This window comes from Gorilla gorilla, chromosome 16, assembly GCF_029281585.2.
Source record: "Gorilla gorilla gorilla isolate KB3781 chromosome 16, NHGRI_mGorGor1-v2.1_pri, whole genome shotgun sequence".
NCBI lineage: Eukaryota > Metazoa > Chordata > Mammalia > Primates > Hominidae > Gorilla > Gorilla gorilla.
The window spans coordinates 42,268,144-42,289,881 of record NC_073240.2 but is presented as its reverse complement, the minus strand read 5'-3'; the positions used below and the strand labels follow the sequence as shown (position 1 = coordinate 42,289,881).

Below are 21,738 nucleotides of genomic sequence, written 5' to 3'. Positions count from 1 at the left end.
TGGTGACTGAGGCACAAGAATCGCTTGAACCCAGGAGGCAGAGGTTGCAGTGAACCAAGATCACACCATGCACTCCAGCCTGGGCAACACAGTGAGACTGTCTCAAAAAAAAAGAAAAAAAAAGAGAGAGAAAACCTTAGGTCTTTAGTCTTCAATTTTATTTCTATTTTAAACAGCAACTAACAGCTTGGAAATGTCCCTAACAGCTAGGACCCGCCCTATGCATTCCAGAGGCTCCCCCACCAAGGCTGGGGTCCAGGTTCCAGGAACTCCCCCTCATCAGGCCTGATTTCTCTCTGGAGACTTGGGACAGAAGAGGCTGTCCAGTTAGAGGGGAAGTTGGCACTAAAGGTCACCGTTTAGAAGGGTTGGGCTCAGACACAGCTGCCTTTGTTAGTCTTAGGATATTTTGAGATTTGGTAGCGTGCTCAGATTGTGGGTATGGAGAAGGGTTCCTGAACTCCTCTCCGGCCTCACTTGCTCCTGGGCAAGCCTCACAGCACCCCTTCCTCTTGCTGGCTCGGCACGCTGCCTTTGGAAGAGGGGCACCTGATAGCCTGGGTACTCCAGCATGCCTTTGTGTGACCCGGTCAGCTGCAGGGAAGCATGCTCCCCTCAACTTCTCCTGGCGTAGGCAGGGTGCAGAATCAGAAAGATGGTGAAGATTCAGACCTGAGATACCAACCCCTTACCAACCCTCACCTAAAAGGGAATATTACAAGGACATCTCTTTGTGACTTGGAGGGGCACACCTGGGTATTTAAACCCCAAGTGTGGTAATAGCTGGGCCACCAGGCTGGAGGCAGCTCAATGCATGCACTTAAGCAGCAGGGGCAGCTCAGCAGGAGGGTAGGGCCCACAGAGCTGGACCTGCCCTCCCCACACTGCCATCCACACCCATGGTAACCATGGAAACATAACCACCCCACTCCTGCCAGCTGCCTGGGTTCAGACAACCAGGACTGGCCCACTTCCATCAAGCCAAGGCCTAAACTGATGCCAGGCTGGCCACAGAGTGGTTGCAGGAAGAACTGGGATTGGGTGATTTGGTCAGTCCAGGCTTCCCAGCACAGCTTGGGAGGACTACCACAGGAGCCTCCACACCTTGCTGTCTGGGCTGGGGTCAGACGGGGCTTAGTCAGCCAGCTCAGTGGCCAGCAGAGCTGGCCAAATGGCCCCGATGCCCTCTACCTGTGGGCTAACAGCTACTGTGTGGCAGTAGCCCTTGCTGCAGCAGCAAAAGCCTCTGTGTCTCATTGAGGGGACTCTCTGGCTGGTGCTCTGCCTGCCCTGGCTGCTCAGCCAGCCCTCCGGGGGTGAGTATGTACCGATAGTCACTGGGAGTGCCAGCCACTGCCCCCATGCCACTGCCATCCCCAGCCCCACTGTAGGGCTGATCCCCGCCAGGTAGCTCCACGCTGCCTCCCGCAGTGGGCTCCTCAGCTCTCTGGATGTTGATGTATAAGGGGTCCTGGCTGGCGGATAGCACAGACAGCTGGCCCAAGATGCTCTCCAGTTCCATTCGCAGACAAGTAAAGCTCGGGCGCTGCTTGGGGTCAGCACTCCAGCACTGGTACATGAGATCATACCTGGGGTAGAGAGAAGCGTGAGAAAAGGCAGGAGCCCTTACCTCAAAAGCAGGGGCCCCTTCATCATATGGCACTAGGGTTTTAAAAAATTGTATTCCCTGGTGGGGCACAGCGGCTCGCATCTGTAATCTCAACACTTTGGGAGGCCGAAGGGGGTTATTATTTGAGCCCAGGAGTTCGAGACCAGCCTGGGCAATATGGGAAAACCCTGTCTCTATAATAATACAAAAATTAGCCAGGCTTGGTAGACACGCCTGTAGTCCCAGCTACTCAGAAGGCTGAGGTGGGATCACTTTGGGAGGCCAAGGCAGGCAGATCACCTGAGGTCAGGAGTTCGAGACCAGCCTGACCAACATGGAGAAACCCCATCTCTACTAAAAATACAAAAAAAAATTTAGCCCAGCATGGTGGCACATTCCTGTAATCCCAGCTACTTGGGAGGCTGAGGCAGGAGAATCGCTTGAACCCAGGAGGTGGAGGTTGCGGTGAGCCGAGATTGCACCATTGCACTCCAGCCTGGGCAACAAGAGTGAAATTCCGTCTCAAAATAAATAAATAAACAAATAAATTAATTAAATTAAATAAATAAAAAATATATTTGTAGAGACAGGGTCTTGCTATGTTGCTCAGGCTGGTCTCAAACTCCTGGCCTCTAGTGATCCTCCCACCACAGCTTCCTGAGTAGCTGGGATTACACGCACATCCTGGCTTATTATTTCTCACAACAACCCTATGAAAGCAATGATCAAATAGAAATCATTTCCACATTTACAAATGTGGAAACATGCACAAAGAGGTTAAGAACCGTGACTAAAATCACACATGTGGAAAGTGACAGAGCTGTGATTTGAAGCAAGGGGGTTGACTCCAAAGTCCCTCCTATGCTGAGTGGGCAGTACCTACTCAGTAATTCCTCACCGTACAGCCGGACACAGTGGTATGCAACTGTAGTCCCAGCTACTCAGGAGGCTGAGGCTGAAAGATCCTTTGACCCCAGGAGTTCGAGACCAGTCTGGACAACATAGCGAGACCATGTCTCTATTAAAAAAAAATTAATAAGCAAGGTATGGTGGTAAATACCTGTAATCCCAGCTACTAGGGAGGCTGGGCAGAAGATCTCTTGAACCCAGGGGTTTGAGGCTACAGTGAGCTGTGATTGCATTACTGCACTCCAGCCTGGCTGTCAGAGCGAGGCCCTTTCTCTCTTTTTTTTTTTAAAAAAAAAAAAAAAAAAAGGAAACCTACTGAATCAAGCCAGGTGCAGTAGCTCATGCCTGTAATCCCAGCACTTTGGGAGGCCGAAGCAGGTGGATCACTTGAGGTCAGGAGTTCGAGTCCAGCCTGGCCAACATGATGAAACCCCGTGTCTACTAAAAAATACAAAAATTGGTTGGGCATGGTGGCACACACCTGTCATCCCAGCCCTTTGGGAGGCCAAGGTGGGCAGATCACCTGAGGTCGGGAGTTTGAGACCAGCCTGATCAACATGGAGAAACCCCGTCTCTACTAAAAATACAAAATTAGCTGGGCAGGGTGGTGCATGCCTGTAATCCCAGCTACTCAGGAGACTGAGGCACGAGAATCGCTTGAATCCAGGAGGTGGAAGTTGTGGTGAGCCAAGATTGCACCATTGCACTCCAGCCTGGGCGACAAGAGCAAAACTCCATTTCAAAAAAAAGAAAAAGTCCTCACTGTTCGTTCATATGTAACTTTTGAGTATCTGGAAAAAGCTTCCAGCTCTCCTCCCAACAGGAATTAATTTTTTTTTTTTTTTTGAGATGGAGTTTTGCTCTTGTTGCCCAGGCTGGAGTGCAATGGTGTGATCTCAGGTCACCAGAACCTCTGCCTCCCGGGTTCAAGCAATTCTCCTGCCTCAGCTTCCCAAGTAGCTGGCATTACAGGCATGCGCCACCACGCCCAGCTAATTTTGTATTTTTAATAGAGGTGGGGTTTCTCTATGTTGGTCAGGCTGGTCTGGAACTCCCGACCTCAGGAGATCCGCCTCCCAAAGCGCTGGGATTACGGGCGTGAGCCACCGTCCCCTGCCAGGAATGCTTTTTTACATACAATTTCAGGAACCTTATAAATTCCCTGAAGCCTATCACTCAGGATGCCCAAGGAATGCCTCAGGCTCAGGTGGAAAAATAACAAACCAAAAAACCTAATGGAAAGACGCTGAGACCAAGTCCAATGAATGCAAATGCCTGACTCTCTTGCCTATGCCCATGACAAGAGCCCCAAGCACTGCCTCACACACCAGCACACCCCCAGCAGGGGCCCCCAGTAATGGCAGTAATCATGCCAGACACTGAACAGGTCGTGGGAATGGGAATGGTCTGGGGCCGTGGGTACATGGCCAGACTGGGACACGTCCTCAAGGCTGTGCTAGGAGCCAACTGGCGCCTGTCCACCAGGCTGCCTGGGTGAGGCCAGTGCCTGCCCACTCTCCATTGACAGCACCAGCTCCAGCTGGGGAGGAGGCTACGCTGGGGTCTGGTCCCCACTGCCCATCAGAGCTTCTACAGCTCCAGATTAGAACTGAAGCAGGCTGCAGCCACAGGGAGATGTGAGCTTCCTGCCCCTTGCCATGCCCTGAGCTCTGCTGAATGAACAGGAGGGCCAGGGCCTGGCTTGTGTACTCAAGATTTCCCTCTCAGGTGTAGGTGAGTTACCCACAGCCCAGGCTCAGGGCACTTCAAACCCACTGTCCAAGGGAAGGACCCCACCATCAGGCTGAGCCTTCCTGTGCCTGTCCATGACCTCCGCCCTCTGGAAGTCCAATCCCAGAGCAAGAAATGGAGCAGATTCTTTCTCTGGTCACAGTGGCTCCCACTCCCCCTGGGGCTCATGAAAGGTCCTCTGGGCTGGGCGTGGTGGCTCACACCTGTAATCCCAGCATTTTTGGAGGCCAAGGCAGGTGGATCCCTTGAGCCCAGGAGCACAAGACCAGCTTGACAAATATGGCGGAGCCCTGTCTCTACAAAAATACAAAAATTAGCCGAGTGTGGTGGCACGTGCCTGTAGTCCCAGCTACTTGGAAGGCTGGGGAGGGAGGATCACTTGAGCCCAGGAGGTCGAGACTGCAGTAAGCAGAGATCACGCCACTGCACTCCAGCCTGGGTGACAGAGCGAGACCCTGTCTCAAAAAACAAAACAAAAAATACTCACAAAATGTTGTCTGAAGGCCTAGGGAGCCCTTGGCTTGGATGGAGTGGGAGTGTAAGACTAGAACAGACAAATCACAGTTGTTGTCATAGAGTTAAGAGTATATATTCTAAAACCACAGGGATCTAGGTTCAAATTCCAACTCATTCACCAACTAGCTCTGTGACGTTGGCCATGTTACTTAATCTCTCTAATCCTATTTTCTCATCTACAAAGTGGGGATAAATAATAGTCTTTTCCTCATAAGGTCAGAGGAAGATTACCTGAAAGAATGCCTAAATGCCCAGCTAATGTCAGTGACACTTCCCATTATCTTGTCACAGGGTCTGTTATCACTCTAGCAAAGTGGGTGGTATCATTGCCTGCCCAGTCCCGAGGGCTTTGGGCTTGCAGAAAGAAGAGGAGGCAGTTCCCTTCTTCCCAGGATCTCAGTTCTTTATCTTAGATTCCCAAGAGAGCTCAGCCTAGGAAGTTTTCTTAGACTAGCTGGGGTCTCCAGGACAAAGGTTGTATTCACTAGGGTAGAACAAATAAAATAAAATAAATACAAATTAAAAAAAGAAAAGGAATGACGGGTGGGAAGATGGCAGGGAAACCTCCCACACTGTTACTCAGCACTGTGCCTTCTGCTCTTGGGGTTCCTGGTTCTCCTTACAAACTGGAGAAAAGAGACTGATAGACAAAGGCTAAAGCAAGAAACCTGGGATGGGAAAGGGGGAAAGAAAGAAAACAGGGAGGTGGTAGATGAACAGTGAGTATGAGGTGGAGTGCAGCCTTCCAACTACAAGGATGTTTCTATCAAAAAACAAAGGTCCAGTTGAGTCTCTTAGTTCCCACTGGGCCAGCAACTGTGGTGGCAGCCATCAGCCAAAACTCCAGATTCCCCTTTCCTTCCAGAGCCCCCTTCCCAGGATACTCACACGTCCTCCATACACTCCGGAGGCTGTTTCAGGCGGTTCCCGCCAATGAGGTAGTTGTAAATCTCAGCGTTTTCGATGCCAGCATATGGCGTCTGCCCACGTGTCATGATCTCCCACATGGTCACCCCGAACGCCCACTGGGACAGAATCGAGGTTGGGGGAGAAGCTGTCACTAGGTGTCCTGAGCCAGGCAGAGAGCCATGGCTCTGAGACAAGCACAACCTGGGGCTCAGGGCCTCATCAGGGGGCAACCAAACCCCAGAGAGCAGACTTGGCTAGGCCCTTAAGGATCCTAAAGGTCTGCTCTCACACTCGTCCCCACCAAGCTTCACGGGCCACCCTGCTCACCACGTCACTCTGCACAGTATACAGGTTGTCGGCCAGGCTCTCCAGGGCCAGCCACTTGACGGGCAGTTTGGAGGCACAGCCTTGACGATAGTAGTCCCCACTGTAGATCTTCCGGGAGAGTCCGAAGTCAGCCACACACACTGTCATGTCCTCTGCCAGCCTACAAGGGGCATTGAGGGAGGGAGTCAGCCTTCTGCCATGCTCACAGGCCCACAACAACCAGGACATCTTTGCATCTTTGCTCCCAAGCTACCCCCATGCATAGCAGATACTGTCCCAGGCAGGAGCCGACCATTAGCTAGCTCCTCTTGGCACCTGCTGCTGTCTCCCACCCTCGAGTCCTCCAGAATTCGTACATGCAATTCCGAGCAGCCAGGTCTCGGTGGATGAAGTTCCGAGAGCTCAGGTACTCCATGCCGCAGGCAATGTCCACCATGAACCGGATCAGGGTCTGGAGGGGTAGGTTCTAGTGGACAGACAGGCCAAGCTCAGGCTTAAGCTGCCCACCCAGCTGGGGCAGGATGGATGGGGGTCCCTGGCCAGAAAGCCTGAAGGCTGTCCCCAGAATCACTGAAAGGAAGGAAGGGGATGGAGGGCCTTCCCAAGGCAAGGAAGCTTCGGCTAGCCTAAGAGGGAGCCTGGAAGACGAGACTCCCCCACCCTGGGGCTCCACAAGTCCCTCCCCCTAGAAAGGGCCCTTGCCCAGCCTATATTTCTCAGCAGGGTTTTGTGAGAGAAAAGAAAGCCTGCTAGATTAAAAGGATTCAAACTCAGACCCCTCCTACTCCCACCCAGCTCCATCAGCCCTACCCAGCAAGCCCCTCTCTGCCAGGGTCTCTATGCCTTTCCAGGCCCTGTATTCCCACCCGTTTCCTCCTGGCCACCCCCACACCAGGTACTCACAAAGGGATTCTCCCCAATCCGGGAGGCGAGCAGGAAGGCATGCAGGTCCCCATGCTTCATGAAGGGCAAGATGACCATGGGGATGGGGAGACGGCCTTTAGCCCTGCTCCGGAGGCTTACCCCTGGGACAAGGGAGAGTCAGGAGCTGAGCATAGAAGGGTCAAGGGGCAGTTCAGGTGTCTGCATAAGTCCCCACCTGCTGGGTCCCATCTCTAGCTCTGGCTCTGCTATTTATTTTTTATTTTTTCACAGGCTCCACACTGGTCTGGGGACTACCCAGGAGGGACTCTGGCTGCTCCCATATCCCTGGAGCATCTTCTGTCCCCTTCCTTTCCTTCTCTGTCCACACAAGCAGTCTTTGTTTTTTCTGAAACAGTATCTTGCTCTGTCATCTAGGCTGGAGTGCAGTGGCGCAATCACAGCTCACTGCAGCCTCAATGTTCTGGGTTCAAATGATCCTCCCACCTCAGCCTCCCGGGTAGCTGGACAAAGGTGCACACCACCACACCCAGCTAATTTTTGTATACGTGTGTGTGTGTGTGTATGTTTTTTTGTTTTGTTTTGTTTTAATAGAGGTGGGCTGTTGCTATACTGCCCAGGCTAGTCTCAAACCCCTGGCCTCAAGCAATTCTCCCACCTCAGCCTCCCAAAGTGCTGGGGTTATAGGCATGAGCCACCACATCCGGCCACACAGTCTTCATGTGCAGACCTTTGGCACTCCTCACCTCAGATTTCTGCCAGGACCCTCCTTGCTATTTTGCCATCTATTTATTTACCAGATGAGTCCAAACCTCTCTCCTATAGGCTGCCCTCTCATATTGGTAGAGCATATTTTTAGCCCTATTCTCTATCTGCCTCCCCCAAAAATGGGCTCACCAACAAGTTTGGCCACGTGTGGATGGTCAAACTCCTTCATGCAAGCTGCTTCCCTGAGGAACTCTTCAATGTCGCTTGAGGCAATGATGTCAGCTAGGAGAAGGGGGTGGGGAAGGAGGAAATAAAACAAGATGTGCCCCTAGTTTTGACCCAGGCCTCCTAGGTCTTGTCCTTCAGATGTCCTAGGCTTCCCAGGGAGCCCAGGAAACAGCCCAGCCATGAGCAGGAGAAACCCCCAAGGAGTGGTGCTACTCAGCAACTTCTCCACTTGCTAATGCCTTCCCTTCGCTTTGGTTTGGGCAGCCCAGCAGGTCAACCAACCACAGCTGTAATCACCCAAGAGGGGACTCAGAGGACAGTCACTGCTGATGGCAGAGAGCAATGGCTGGGCATGAATATGTATGTTTGGGTTTATGCTTGTGAATTATTCGTGTGGTAAAGAGCATCCCAGTTAGTGCTGCCCAGCTCTTCTTGGAAAATCTAGGGGCAAAGCAGAGCCTGCTTCAGGGTCAGTCGCCCCTCTTACCCTTCCAAGTGATGCCCTCAGGCTACAGCTATCCCCCACTCACCTTTCAGCATCTTCACAGCCACTTTCACAAAGGAGCCATCCTCTTGCTTCAGCTGGGCCTCCCGCACTGAACCAAACTCTCCTAGGAACCAATCCAAGTAAGGGAGAGTCTCCTTGGCTCTCTGCTCCCTGCCAACCTTCCTCCCAAGTGACCCTCCACGGGGACACAGTCAGCAGACTCTGGGGCCAGTGGAGAAGGCACCCTTGCCAGTAGCCAAAGCAAGAGCATGCTAGGAGCAGCTCCTCAGCCCTTCCTGTCCCCAGCCACCATTCCCCCCAAACATCCCACACTCAGGAGTCTACAAGCATATCTTGTTTACGGGAGCCGACCCAAACCCACAGCCTCAAAGTGACAGGGGCAACCAAACACTTCCAGCTACAGCAAACCAGCCATGCCCATCCCCGCACAGCCTCACATACCTTTGCCCAACATCCGGCCCAGGGTGAACTGCTGCTCTGGGATGAGCACATCCTCCAGTTTTTCCTTTAGTTCATCGCTGATGCCCAAGCTGTCCACTGTGGGGAAAGGGTTTGTGGGAAAGAGGGATCTCTGATTCCTGAGCCAAAACCCAGCCTCTTATACCCCAGACTCTGCCCTCAGAGCATAGAGATGAGCTTAGGTCTCCCACGGCTGGGGTGGTGAACTCCACACAGGCAGATTTGTGTGCCTGGGGCTCAGTGATGTTCAGACATATCAGTCAAATTAATAATTTGGTAAAAGAATGCAGATAGGGGCACAAGACAGCCCATTTGTCCTTCCCACGATCACCCACCACTCACATGTGGCCTCGATGCGCTCGGGCCTTTCTCGATTGAAGGACCGGGCTGCCCGGAAGTGAACGGCTGGCTCTCCCCGGGCCATGACACTGTCAAAGGCTTGCCTAAAGGAAAACCCAGGATTTGGGGTCAGCTCCAAGGTCTTTCATCATTACCTGCCTCTCCCTCCACATCCCCATCCCCTTACCCAAACCGCGTCTCTTTCCGTCTCTTTCGAAGCAGGATGAGGGCCAGGGCAGCAGCCGTCACCAGGGCCGTTAGCACACCAAGGACCACAGGTACCCAGGATGTGCGGCTGTGAGGAGGGCCCTGCTGGCCTGTGGGAGAGAGGTGCAGTGGCATGAGCTAGGATGACACCATGAGGTCCCTTCAGAACTTTCTCAGGATGGCCATCCAGCTGGTTCAAGGGGCTCCTCTAGGTCAGTAAGGGTCCTGAGGGAAAGGGGCTCCAGAGGAAGGCCTAAGAGTCCTTCCTACCTGGTCAGAGACAGGCCCTGGCTGTTGGGACCTAGAGGGTGACCATGGATTTCTATGCCAGTTCTGGGGCAGAGAGAGGAGAATGAGATATAGTTTGTTCGAGACACAGTCTTGTTCTGTTGCCCAGGCCAGAGTGCAGGGGCACAGTTGTAGCTCACTGCAGCCTCAACCTCCTGGGCTCAAGCAATCCTTCCACTTCAGCCTCCCAAGTAGCTGGGACTACAGGTGTGCAACATCACACCTGACTAATTTTTAAATTTTTTTGGTAGAGATAAAGTCTCACTTTGCTGCCCAAGGTGGTCTCGAACTCCTAGACTCAAGCAATCCTTCCACCTCAGCCTCCCAAAGTTGTGGGATTATAGGTGTGAACCACCACTCCTGGCCTTATTTGTTTGTTTCTTTAGAGACAACAGGCTCACTCTGTTGCCCAGGCTGGAGTGCAGTGGTGCAATCATAGCTCACTGCAGCCTCAAACACCTGGGCTCAAGCAATCCTCCTGCCTCAGCCTCTGGAGCAGCTGGGCTTACAGGCATATGTCACCACACCAGGCTAATTGTTTTTTTTTTTTTTTTTTAATTTTTTTGTAGAGACAGAGTCTTGCTATGTTGCCAGAGCTGGTCTCAAACTGCTGGCCTCAAGCGCTCCCTCAACCTCCCAAAATGTTGGGATTACAGGCATGAGCCACCATGCCCAGCCAAGATAGTTTAAACAGCCCTGGCCTCAACTTCTTCACTCTGTCTGTGGGTCTACTAGGAGGGGAGATGCTACTAGGCTCCTCCCATCAGTCTAGGTTGCCCTTGAAAACCTTGATCCCCTGAGCCTCTGCCCCTCTCCGCCTACAAGCCTCACCTGCATGGTCATGAGAAGAGACCACCAGTGGCTGACTCCAGGGTCCACAGCCAACTGCATTGGAGACGCACACACGTACGATCAGGTCCTTTTGGGGATCCCAGCCTGTCAAATTGGCCCTGGTCCCCTCCACTGTCAGCTCATCCTGCAGCCAGGAAAAGCCCCCACCCCATAGTGAGCCTGAGGAGAAGGCCTCCAGCTGGGGCCTGAGGACAGAAAAAGGTCCAGCTGGGAACATGGGAGTATAGGGGCACTGTGGGTTCAGGGGCTGCAGGAACACAACCTTCTGGGAGTAATCACATTCCTGCTCCGGGCTGCAGGGGCCTCTCCAGAACACAAACAAGGCTCAGTCCCAGAATGCACAGGTGGGGGATGGGAGCGAACTGAGCTGGGGACAAAGCCTTATCTGTGCCCTCCCCCAGCTCAAGCAGGAATGTGCTTCCTGCTTTATTTACAAAGTGCACACAGGATGCAACCCTAACAGGAGACATAATCCTTTGAGAAGTGGAGCTTGCAGAGGAGGGTGAGGAGGAAAGGATTCCCTGGGGCTGCGGGAGACCCAGGCCCACCAAAGACAACCATTTTGAAATTCTTAAAGGCCTTAGAACCCTGAAGGCTGATACTCCAGGAGAGTGGAGAGAGGGGAGGGTTCTGTCTTACCTGGGTTCCATTGTCTTGAACCCAGGACAGTTTGTAGGGTCCCAAGGGGCCTTCCAGAGGGGCCTCGGGGATCACTTCTTCCCACTCCAAGATGAGGCCTGCATCTGTGCGGATGGCATGGAGGTTTTGGGGAGCGCTGGCTGGGGCTGCAGCCAAAGAGAGAAGATTGCTAAGACCCCTGCCCTTCCCACCATCATAACTCCATGCAGACCTTTGGAATCAACTCCCAAGAACTAAACAGCTCTGAGAGGCACAAACTGGGGAAGGGTTCACCTCCCAGCTCTGACTGCTCTCACCCACTGTGCTGGGGGAGGGGTAAGCAATGGGCAGGACAGGCAGCACCCCAGCTCGGCAGTGTTGCTCTTCATCACCATGGTTACTGCCTTTCTGCCTCATCCCTCACCACTCCCCTCTCACAGCTATGCCAGCCTCTTTGCAATTGCCAAGCAAGTTCCTGTCATAGGGTCTTTGCACTTGCTGTGCCTTCTTGTGGCAGTGATTTTCCCCCAGATATTTACATGGCTTCTTCTTTATCCTTCAGATCCCAGATCCTTCAGATCTTTATCCTTCAGACCTTTTCAGGGGGGGTTTCCTTAACCACCTGGAGACACTCTTTATCAAACACATTGTCTGATCTTTTCCAGTTTGCTTATCTGTTCCACCTACAAGAACTATTTACAAGGTGGTATGTAGTTATATGCAGTAAATGTTTGCCGAATGATGCCTGAACCTCCATCTCTACCAGCACCATTCAGAACTCCAGACAACACGGCCCCCTTCCCGGCTTCAGCCCTGCCCACCCGCTCTGCTCTATGCATCCCTTACCTAGACCCTTGGTCTGAAAGGGCACCCAGTCAGCATAGGGAGAGGGCCCCAAGGCATTGGCACAGCGCACCCTGAGGCTGTAGTTGGTGGCAGGCACCAGGTCCCGGAGCAGGCAGGTAAAGGGGGGCACAGGGACCACAACAGCCAGGACTTCCCAGCCTCCTGGGGCCTGTGTCACCTACAGAAAAGCAGAAAACTAATGATGTAGGGGAGAGCCTGTGAGAGATGGAAGATGGGATGGGTATAGTTATGGGTGCTTGAATGAATGCTTCCTCTATCAGCAAACACTTGCAACCCACGCCCTCCCATCTGCCCCCACCCCAATAATACACGGGGTTCCACACCTTCATGCCTTTGCAAATGCTGTTCCTTTCACTTGGAATGACCTGCTCTTCCTAGCAAAGGCCTACTCATCCTTTAAGACTCAGTGCAAATATCACTTTCTTGGTGAAAGCCTTTCTCAACCACTCCAGAAAACTCCTCTTGTCCTTTTGTACTTGGTGCGAAACTCTTAGGGTATACTTACCACTTACTGTGCCTGTTTACATGCCACTCCAAAGTTCTAGAGCTTCTGAAGCTCAGAGAAAACTGGGAGCCTAGGGCACTATGAACCAGCCCCTCATCTTACATTTTGGGGGCCCAGGGCAAGAGTACAAAGAGATCCACGTACTATATGTCTAAATATTTAAACATTATAAATCAGCTAACAAACTATTAAATAGTTTCTCTCTTAATATTTTGACCAATAAACCTTCAAAACAACCTGGGAGATCAGGTTTGCATTTGTAACTCTCCAAATCCCTGGAGTCCCGAGTCAGAATGAGGAGGCACTGGAAGAGCTGGCCTGAAGCCAAGGTCTGCACCATGAGAGGCCTCATGTGCACAGGCGTGGACAATGCTGACTGCATATCCAAGCTCCATTCCCATCCCCCTCACGAATGGCTGCCCCTTAGGCTTAGAGGTGGTCATATCACACTGCGGTCCATCCTTGGGAAGATGGAGCAGGGAAAAGGCCCACATAGACCCCAGAAGCAGACTCAGAACCATTAGCGCAAGAGATCCTGAATAGCTATAGTATAGTGTGGCAGTGAGGGGGTCCTTGCCATCTGGATGGGCATATCCTCTTGGCCCTATAGGCTCTTTGCCCCGGGGAAAGGGGTGTGGCCAAAGGAGGGCCAGAGTAGGATCCTCTTTTTTTTTTTTTTTTTTTTTTTAATAGAGACAGGATCTTGCCCTGTCACTCAGGCTGGAGTGCAGTGGCATGATCTCGGCTCACTGCAGCCTTGACTTCTCAGGCTCAAGTCATCCTCCCACCCTAGCCTCCTGAATAGTTAGAAGTACAGGCGCATGCCACTATGCCTGGATAATTTTTGTATTTTTTGTAGAGAAAGGGTTTTGCCATGTTGCCCATGCTGGTCTTGAACTCCCAGGCTCAAGCAATCCTCCCGTCTCTGCCTCCCAAAGTGCTGGGATTACAGGCATGAGCCACTGTGCCCAACCTCAGTAGGGTTCTCTAAATGGTGGAGCCCAGAGCAGGGGCCCCTCCTGCCCAGGGGAACTGCCCAGAACAGTTTTGAAAGGTACTCATTAAATGGCTTTTGAGTAAACGGATGAAAATGAGCAAGCCTGCATTGCCTCTTGTTTTTAGTATCACCTTACACAGTTTTTCCACTCTCCAAGGCTTAGGGCCCCTTCTGATCATCTTGTTCTCTTTGGCTTGAGTGGGGGTTGGGGGGTAAGGTGGAGCATGATAGGGTGAGTATCAGCAAAGATTTGAGCTTTCACCTAAGTAAGAAAAACTCGTCTGGGTGTGCTGGTTCATGCCTGTAATACCAGCACTTTGGGAGGCTGAGGCAGGCAGATCACTTGAAGTCAGGAGTTTGAGATCAGCCTGGCTAATATGGTGAACTACTAGTCTCTACTAAAAATACAAAAAAAAAAAAAAAATTAGCTGGGCGTGGTGGTGCATGACTGTAATCCTAATCCTAGCTGCTGGGGAGGCTGAGGCAGGAGAATCACTTGAACCCAGGAGGTGGAGGTTGCAGTGAGCCGAGATGGCACCACTGCACTCCAGCCTGGCCAACAGTGAGACCCTGTCTCAAAAAAAAAAAAAAAAAAAAAGAAAGAAAGAAAGAAAGAAAAACCTTCCAGGTACCCCAAATCTGTTCTAGTGATCTGCTTTCCAACCTTATGAATGCATGAGTTTGGGCCAATCTGCAAAGTCACTTAGTTGCCAGAGCACCCCATGATAAGAAACAGTGGCCTGTGTTCTTCCTGCTAAGGAGCAGAGCCTGAAAAGAGCTGCAGACCAAGCCCCCAGGAGCTGGCTAGTGAGTGTGATACCCCTGTCAACAAAGTGCTGGCCATGCAGCCAGAACGAGCATGGCCCGGCCCGGAGAGCCTACCTGAACTGTACAGGACTGTAGCAGAGCTCGGCCATCAGCACCTGGCATCCAGGCCACACTAGCGTTGCTGCTGGAAAGCTTTGTCACGGTGACGTTGAAGGGGGCTGCAGGCAGTGCTGTGGACGGGGACTCAGAATCAGTGCCCAGTAGGGATATGAGCAGAGGCAGCAGGAGGCATGGGAGTCAAGCCTTGAGTCTCTCTGAGGGTCCAGGGCATCCCCAACCTAAAGATGGCTACTCAGCACTCCCAGGATCACAGTAGTACACAAATAAGCAACCAGTAGGGCACAGCTGCTCACACCTGGGAGAGTGCCTGGGCTGTGGAGAGAAGTTGCCTCTCCCTGCGACGAAGGCCCTGTGTGACTGAGGAATAAGATGAGAGGGTATGTGGGGGCAGCACCTCAGGCTTGGGAGATACAAGGGAGAGACAGGCAGCTGCCCCTGCAGCCACAGCCTGGCTCCTGCAGACACCCTCTCCCTCCCCCTCTCTCTGTGCACTAGCCCTCTGGTCTCCTCCATCCGGTACTAGGCTGTTTTCCCCACCCCCATCCCCTCAAAGGGAGGGGCAGAAACAAGGCTGGGCATGGGCCTTGACCATCTCCTGCTGCCTCCCTCCCTCCTTCCCTCCCTCCCAAGGACTCTGCTTCGTGATGGGAAATCTGCTGTGACGTCAGGATTCTATTCTCATCTCAGCCACGCAGGGTCTCAGGTGCTCCCACTAGGAATGGGAGCTATGCCAATTAACCCCTCGCTCCCTAGATCCCAGCAGGACCACAAGGGGAGCTGGAACACAGAACGATTCTAACTGCTGGACAGCTCGCTGGGAATGCCCCTGGCCTCATCCACCCTTCCTCCCTGCCAGCCCTCCTACCTTGAAGGTGAACAGTGGCTGTGCGAGAAGAGGCCAGGCCTTTTGGGTTGTGAGCTTCACAGGAAAACATGGTGCTCTGGGTCACCCCTGGGGCCAGAAAACCTCAGTCAGCTCCCCAAGCAGCAACCCCCACTCAGTGCGGGACTGGGAAAGGGGAATACTCAGGCTCTGGTCCGAACATCCTTAAATCCCTCCTGCCAAAGGAAGGGGCTGGGCAGTGAGGTACGGTGAAATGAACAGGGACACTGGAGTCTGGTGAGCCTGGAGAGGGCTCTGTTTTCTCATCTCTCAAATGGGAGAATTGTGAGAATCAGGTAATGTGTGTCAAGTGCACGGCATGCTAAATAAGCCCTTGAGAAACGTTATACCACCCTCCCACCTCCATCCCATCTCCCACACACAGCACAAATTGCCCCCCTTTTCTGGTCACTCTTTTATTGTGCATACCAGAGTGAGCCCTTCTGTTTGCTCTGTGCCCCCTTGGGGTTGTTATTTGCAGACTCTCTGCCTTGCAGTAGTTCTCAGCTCTTTATGCACGTGTCTTGTCTCCCCAGTTATACTCAGTTCTTTAGCTTCTATTTCCTTTGTATTCCCGCTGTCCCCTGTGGTGCCTAGCACAGTGTGGTGTGGAATAGGAGTTCACTGAGTGCTTATTATCAGGCTGCCTGCCTGAGGGTCCCAACCATGCACACCTGGAAGGAAGTGAACCCAACCTCCTCTCTAATCTGCTCCAACTCAGCACCTCCTGAAAAGGACCTGCACTTGCTTCCAAGAGGTCTCATAGTCCACCTCTTCTCAAGATTCAAATTGCTGGAGAACCTAGCTCAGCGCCCATTTCCCTGGCACCTTCCAGCACATGAGACCAAGCTCAGACTCCCATCTTTTTTGCCCAATTCAAGCTTCAACCAGAAACAAATAAGCCTTTGTTTCACAAATAAGCAAGCCTTATAAGCATGTGAGGGTATGTGCCCAAGAAACTTGGGGCTCAGGTGGGTGTGCAGGTGTGACTGTGCAGAGGTATGGACAGACACAGTTGTTTGAGAAAACGTGTGGAGGTTTCCCGGAAAGCGCCATTAGGGGAGGAGGCCCTGTATCTTTGTGCTAACCTCCCCCTACCCCTTCTCTCTCCCTCCTCTCCGCTCTCTGCAGCCTGAGAGTCTTGTCTTCTCAGTGTCTGCCAGATACTCCTCCCTAGCTCTGCGTGGGCTGGTTTCTGGCTCCTTCCCTTGGGAGGGGTGGGGGATGGGTGCCCCTGGTCTCATACAATTCATCTCTGAGGGCCAGCTGTGCATGGCCTGGACTGCTGTGAACCAAAGGTGGCCCCACACCCTCCTTAAGCACACACAGCAGGATCACCACTAATCAGCCCACCCAGCCAGCCTAGCACACCTGACTAATGAGCTTAGTAATGGTGCAGCTCACGTCCCCAGACACTGGGGCTTGCTCTGGACGCTCACAACCGCAAGCTCAGTGGCTGAAATTCTGCCAGCTTCAGTGCCCTCCAGGACCCAGCTCCTTCTCCACTCCAAGCCCCCTTCTGAGGCTGCTCACCTGTTACATTTAAAACAGATGGAGAGGGAGCAGGTCCCCCGATCTTCGTAGTTCCTCTCCACCAGACAATGGTAACAGGTTCAGGGGGACCCACAGCCTCACAAGACAGTTGGAAAGGGGCATTGGGTGGCACTGCCAGATCTTTTGGCTCCACTGTGAAAAATGGCACACCTAGGAGAGAAGGGGAGTGAGGAGTGAGCCCTGCCACCTCTTGGCTTCCTACTGTACAAATCACAAGTCTGTTTACATCTGAAGTCCTCCACGCAGAAGGTTCCCACAGGCCCCTTATGATTAGGTCAAGAGCAGAACAGGCATCTAGCTTGAGAGGTAGGTGGTGCTTCTCTTTTTCAGGCTCCTTAGGAATTTTTTTTTTTTTTTGAGATTGGTGGTGGGGAGGTCTCTCTATGTTGCCCAGGCTGGCCTGGAACTCCTGGGGGCTCAAGTGATCCTCTGGCCTTAGCCTCCGGAGTAGCTGGGACTACAGGCACACGCCACCATGCCTGGCACCTTAGACACATCTTCCATGCTGCCCCCTTAGGCATGGCAGATTTGGACAGCTCTTCTTGCAGTAAGAGAGGAGACTGGGGGTGGAGAGCTGGGAGAGGGGCATAAAACTCAGGGGAGTGGGTGGGAGCTTTAGCAGAGTTCTGCTGCCAGGCCCCAGCTCCCATTCAGGGCCCTTTGTTACTTTCTTAGTCACTTTGTTTTCCTGGGCTGAACAGCTCTGAGCTCCCGCAGCTGCAGAGCCTTCCTCCCCTCCCCCTGCTGGCCAGGCCACTTGGCAGAACAGGGTCCAGTCCCAGATGGATGCTTGAAGCTTGTTGCTCAAGCAACGGAAACAGACTGCACCCCACAGGTTGTGGATCCCAGTTGGTCCCTTGGTTCTCAGATACCCAACTCCAACTGGTAGGGTCTTCCGACATCTGGAGTGGGCCTACAGCCTTGACAACCAGGCCCCACAGAGCAGTGGGGCAGCCCAGCTTCTACTGAGTTCTCCGCTGCAGAGGTATAGTCACCAGCAGACAGCACGTGCTCCAGGCCAACACGCCCATATGGCTCTGCCTCCTCACCTTCTACCGTAAGCCACACTGGCTGGGAGATCTCGGTTTCGCCTCCATCCTCCACCTGGCACCAGTACCGGCCGGCGTCAGAGCGCTCCACTGACTTCAGGCTGTGGAAACAGGATACGAGGCTTGCTTCCGAGGGCAAGGGCGGCAGCTCTGCTGGGCAAACTTGATGAGTTCAGCCTGCCCCCACTTCTGGAAGGTCCCACAGGTAGCCAAATAAAAAAACCACAGACCTCTGGGCATCAGGAGAGGGCCCCGGCTCCCAATCCCCAAGGAAAGAGCATAGCCTGCCCCCTGGCTGGCAGCCCACACCTTCCCCCACAGGTCTGCACCTGAGGAAGCCGATCCAGTGCTGCTCGCTGACTGGGATGTACAACTGGTCCAAGTTCTGGACCACAGCCCCATCCTTCACCCACTGGATGTCAGGCTCCTCCATCCCCTCCACACTGCAGTTGAGCTTCACCGGCTGCCCCTGAGACACTGTCAGCTTCACCGGGGCTCCCATGAGCTTCAGACCTGAGGGGTGGGAAGGAACATGTGTCAGCCTTGAGAGGGACTCTGTCTCTGTAAACAGTTCCCATTCTCTTCTAGAAGGTAGCTTCTGTGTCAGACAGAGGGCTCTTTCTCAGCCAAAGTCAAGGAAGCAGAGGTAGGACAGCGTGGAAGGGAAGGTCGCTGGACCTGGGCGAAGGGAAGGGGCATGGCAAGCTCTCCAAGTTCCCTCCGGCTCTAAGGACCTCTTCCCCATGTCCTCCTTCTGAGACCAGACAGCAAAAGGAAGGCAGGCTGGGCTGAAACGATGGGAGTTACCCTACTGGGGCAGGCACTGCTCTAGGAATGACTGCTGCACCCAACTAGTGCAACAGGCTGCCAGCTCTCCACCCAAGGTGTCAGCCCAGACCCTGAATTGCTGCCAGCACCCTCTGCACCCAACCTTACCAAATGGAGCAGGGCTGAAGAAGGAAAGGAGGCGGTGCTCCCCTGAAGTGGAGAACATATGGCTGCAAAACCACGTCAGATCAAACACATGGCAGCCTTCCTGGCAGCCATCCGCTCTATTAATACCTGAATGTGGGCAGGGGCGAGTGCTAGGAAGGTGGGAGGCAGAAGGGAGGGCTGGGGCCCTGAGCAGGGAGCCTAAGACCCCTGAGCCACTGCCACATCAACAGGGGCCACTCTTTGGAACGTGCGTGCGCACACACACACACACACACACACACACCCGCACCTCTCCTGGCCTCCTGGCATGTTTTTAAGCAGAGAGAGGGGCAGGTCAAGTATCCGCATAACTGAAATCCAGCCCTTCTTCTTCTCACCCTTTGCTGTGTGACTCTAGGCAAAGTCGTGGGCTCCCTGAGCATCAGGTCCACACCTTTCGGCTTGTAAATACTCGTCACCCCGTTTCCCTTCCCTTCCCTGAGAAGCTGATATGGCAAGGATGCTGTCTCAAGAGAAGATGCCAGCGGGTGGCCGCTGTCCTGGCCTGTGGCTCTTCCCTGCTCCCTTCACCCTCTCAAGACCGGTCACAGGATGGGGGCCAGCCTCCCGCTCCCTATATGCCCAGCAGTCCCCGAGGTGCGGGGTGGGAACTTGGAGAGCACCGTGCTGCATGGAACGCTCTTGTCACCAGCAAATGCCTCAGTGGCTATGTGGGAACACAAGACTAACCCCTCCCAAAGACCAGCAACCTGGCACCAGCCCATCCTCTCCAAGGTTCTGCTTTCAGGAAGCTCTGAGGGCACAGGAACTCGAGTGTGCCCATTTGTTTTTTGTGACTGGGCACCCTCACAGCCCCTGTGTACCTAAATGGTATCAGGGTGGCCTTTGGGTGCCCAGCCCCGGCCCGTGTGGTTTCCGAGGCGGACCTTCGCGTGCGGGGCAGGCAGAATGGGGTCCCCAGTCCTGGGAAGGAGGGAGCTAACAGCTGGGAACATCGAGGCGGGAAAATGCAGTCCCAAACACTCCCCGCTGACCAGACAGCCCACACCCCGCTCCCTTCTCTTCCACCCCGCCAGAAGAGCCCCGAGCGCCAGAAAGTTGGGGGTGGGGGCCCGGCCGGAGATCTGGCGGCGAGCACTCCGCAGCGCGCCCTGTCCCGGCCCCGAGCCTCGGCCTTCGGCTCCGGACCCCCACCCCGACTCCGGCCCGCCAGGCCCGCCCCGGGCTCCGACCCCCGGCCGCGCCCCTCCGCAGCCCCCCGCTTCCCGCCGCCTCCCGTGCCAGCCCCTACCTGCGGCGGCGGACTCCGGGAGCAGCAGAGAAGCCAGAGCCGCCAGCAGCAGCCCGAGCCGCGGTGGCGGCGGCAGCGGCAGCGGCGGGAGCCCCAGCCGCCCCATGCTCCGCCTCAGCGCCATCGGCGGCGACGCCGCACCATGCCGGGCCCGGCCCGCGAGCGAGGAGGGAGGAGGGCGGGGAGGAGGCGGCGAGAAGGGAGCGGGAGGGAGGAGGGCTGCGGGAGGGGCTGGGGCCGCCCGTGGGGCGGTGCTGAGGCGACCGCCTCCGAGACCCGCGCCCGCCTCCGGCCGCGGTCGCCGCCGTCAGCAGCGCGGGGTCTCCGGGGCCGCTCCCGGGCCACCGCGCTCCTTCCACTGCCGTCGCCGCCGTCGCCGCCGCTGATTCATGTTCTTCTCGGAGCCGCCGCCTCCTCCCGGCCCGCCCGCAGCCCGAGCTCGCACCGCCCCCCCGCGGAGCCCCGGCGACTGGCTCGGAGCGCGAATCCCAGCCAGCGCCGCAAACCCCCGCGGCCCCGCCGGCGCCCCGCCGGCACGCCGGCCCCAGCCGCCCCCTGCCAAACCTGAGGATCCGGCTTGGCCTCCAGGATGGGCTTCCCGGTCACGCCCCTCCTTTCCCTAAACCCGCTCCAGCATCTTTTCTAACCCAGCACTCCAGAGCCTTCCCTCAAAACCCCGCTGGCAGCCCCCACCACACCCCAACTCTTGTTCGGACTCTGATCCCAGAATCCAGCATCCCCGTCTCAGGACTTAGAGCACCTCAGCCCCTAGACACTCCCATCCATCTGGCTCCCCGAAACTGCCGTGACCCGGGGCTCCCCCAACAGGATCGGCTAGCATCCCTTCGTGCCTCCCTTTCATTGAGCCGTTCACCCAAAATCCCCATATTCATGTCCTATTGCCATGCCTTTATCTCCAAGTCCCTCCTACCTGAAAAATGCCCATTTTCTCCAGCCCCACTTGCCGTATGTTTTCCAACTTGGGTCTTGAGTTTTCCAAGATCTTGGTAATCCCCAGGTTTTACCTAATATATATCCCCACCACTACACTACACAGGCCAAAGCCCAATTGCCCATATCTTTTTGGGCTGTCATTTTTCCTAGTTGCTTCCCCTGCTTCTACCCCTTTTCCCAGGACCTGGTGTGAAAGTTGGCTGTGTCGTCACACTGTCCAGTCAAACATTAGCTATTATTAGTAGACCACCTTGCACACAGTAGGCTTTCCATAAATAAATAGGCAGATGCCTGTTAAATGAATGAATAATTGCTTCAGAGCCTGCCCCACAACCAGTAGTCACGAGGGTGGCCTTGCCCACAGACATCCTGTCAGGCACATGCAGAGCTGGTTCCAAACCAAGCCTACCAAGTGTGCTCCTCCCCTTGCCCTTCCCTCCAGGGGGAAGCCCACCCCACACCCCTTCCAGAGGTCCTGGGTAGAGAGGAGGGACCAGCCACTCAGCTCCGGTTGCCCCAGGCTCACTGGATCTTTTCAGGGATTCTCCTGAGCAGCAGGGGCCTGCCTCTTCTTCCACTTGGCCCCAGCAGTGCTTGTTTATTAATTACCCTAATGATAACAACAGCAGTGCTGGCAGCAGCCTGAGACCCACCTGGGGGCGCCCCCAGGCGGCAGCAGGAGGAGAGACTCATGAGGCACTGT

General features: G+C 54.4%; 1 protein-coding gene across 1 annotated transcript; it reads right to left on the bottom strand.

Annotated features, from left to right (window-relative positions):
* Window positions 1-136: 136 nt before the first annotated feature.
* Window positions 137-20,444, bottom strand: TYRO3 (TYRO3 protein tyrosine kinase). Its single transcript, XM_055363432.2, has 19 exons — window positions 20,082-20,444; window positions 18,184-18,367; window positions 17,855-17,955; window positions 16,785-16,955; window positions 15,234-15,320; window positions 14,363-14,478; window positions 11,958-12,135; window positions 11,133-11,278; window positions 10,473-10,617; window positions 9,334-9,463; window positions 9,150-9,250; window positions 8,790-8,885; window positions 8,371-8,451; window positions 7,802-7,894; window positions 6,926-7,047; window positions 6,379-6,488; window positions 6,023-6,182; window positions 5,675-5,811; window positions 137-1,589 (listed from the first exon to the last, which is right to left on the bottom strand). The coding sequence occupies exons 1-19, from the start codon at window positions 20,203-20,205 to the stop codon at window positions 1,199-1,201; spliced, it is 2,673 nt and encodes an 890-aa protein (XP_055219407.2). The 5' UTR covers window positions 20,206-20,444; the 3' UTR covers window positions 137-1,198.
* Between the last annotated feature and the right edge of the window lie 1,294 nt (window positions 20,445-21,738).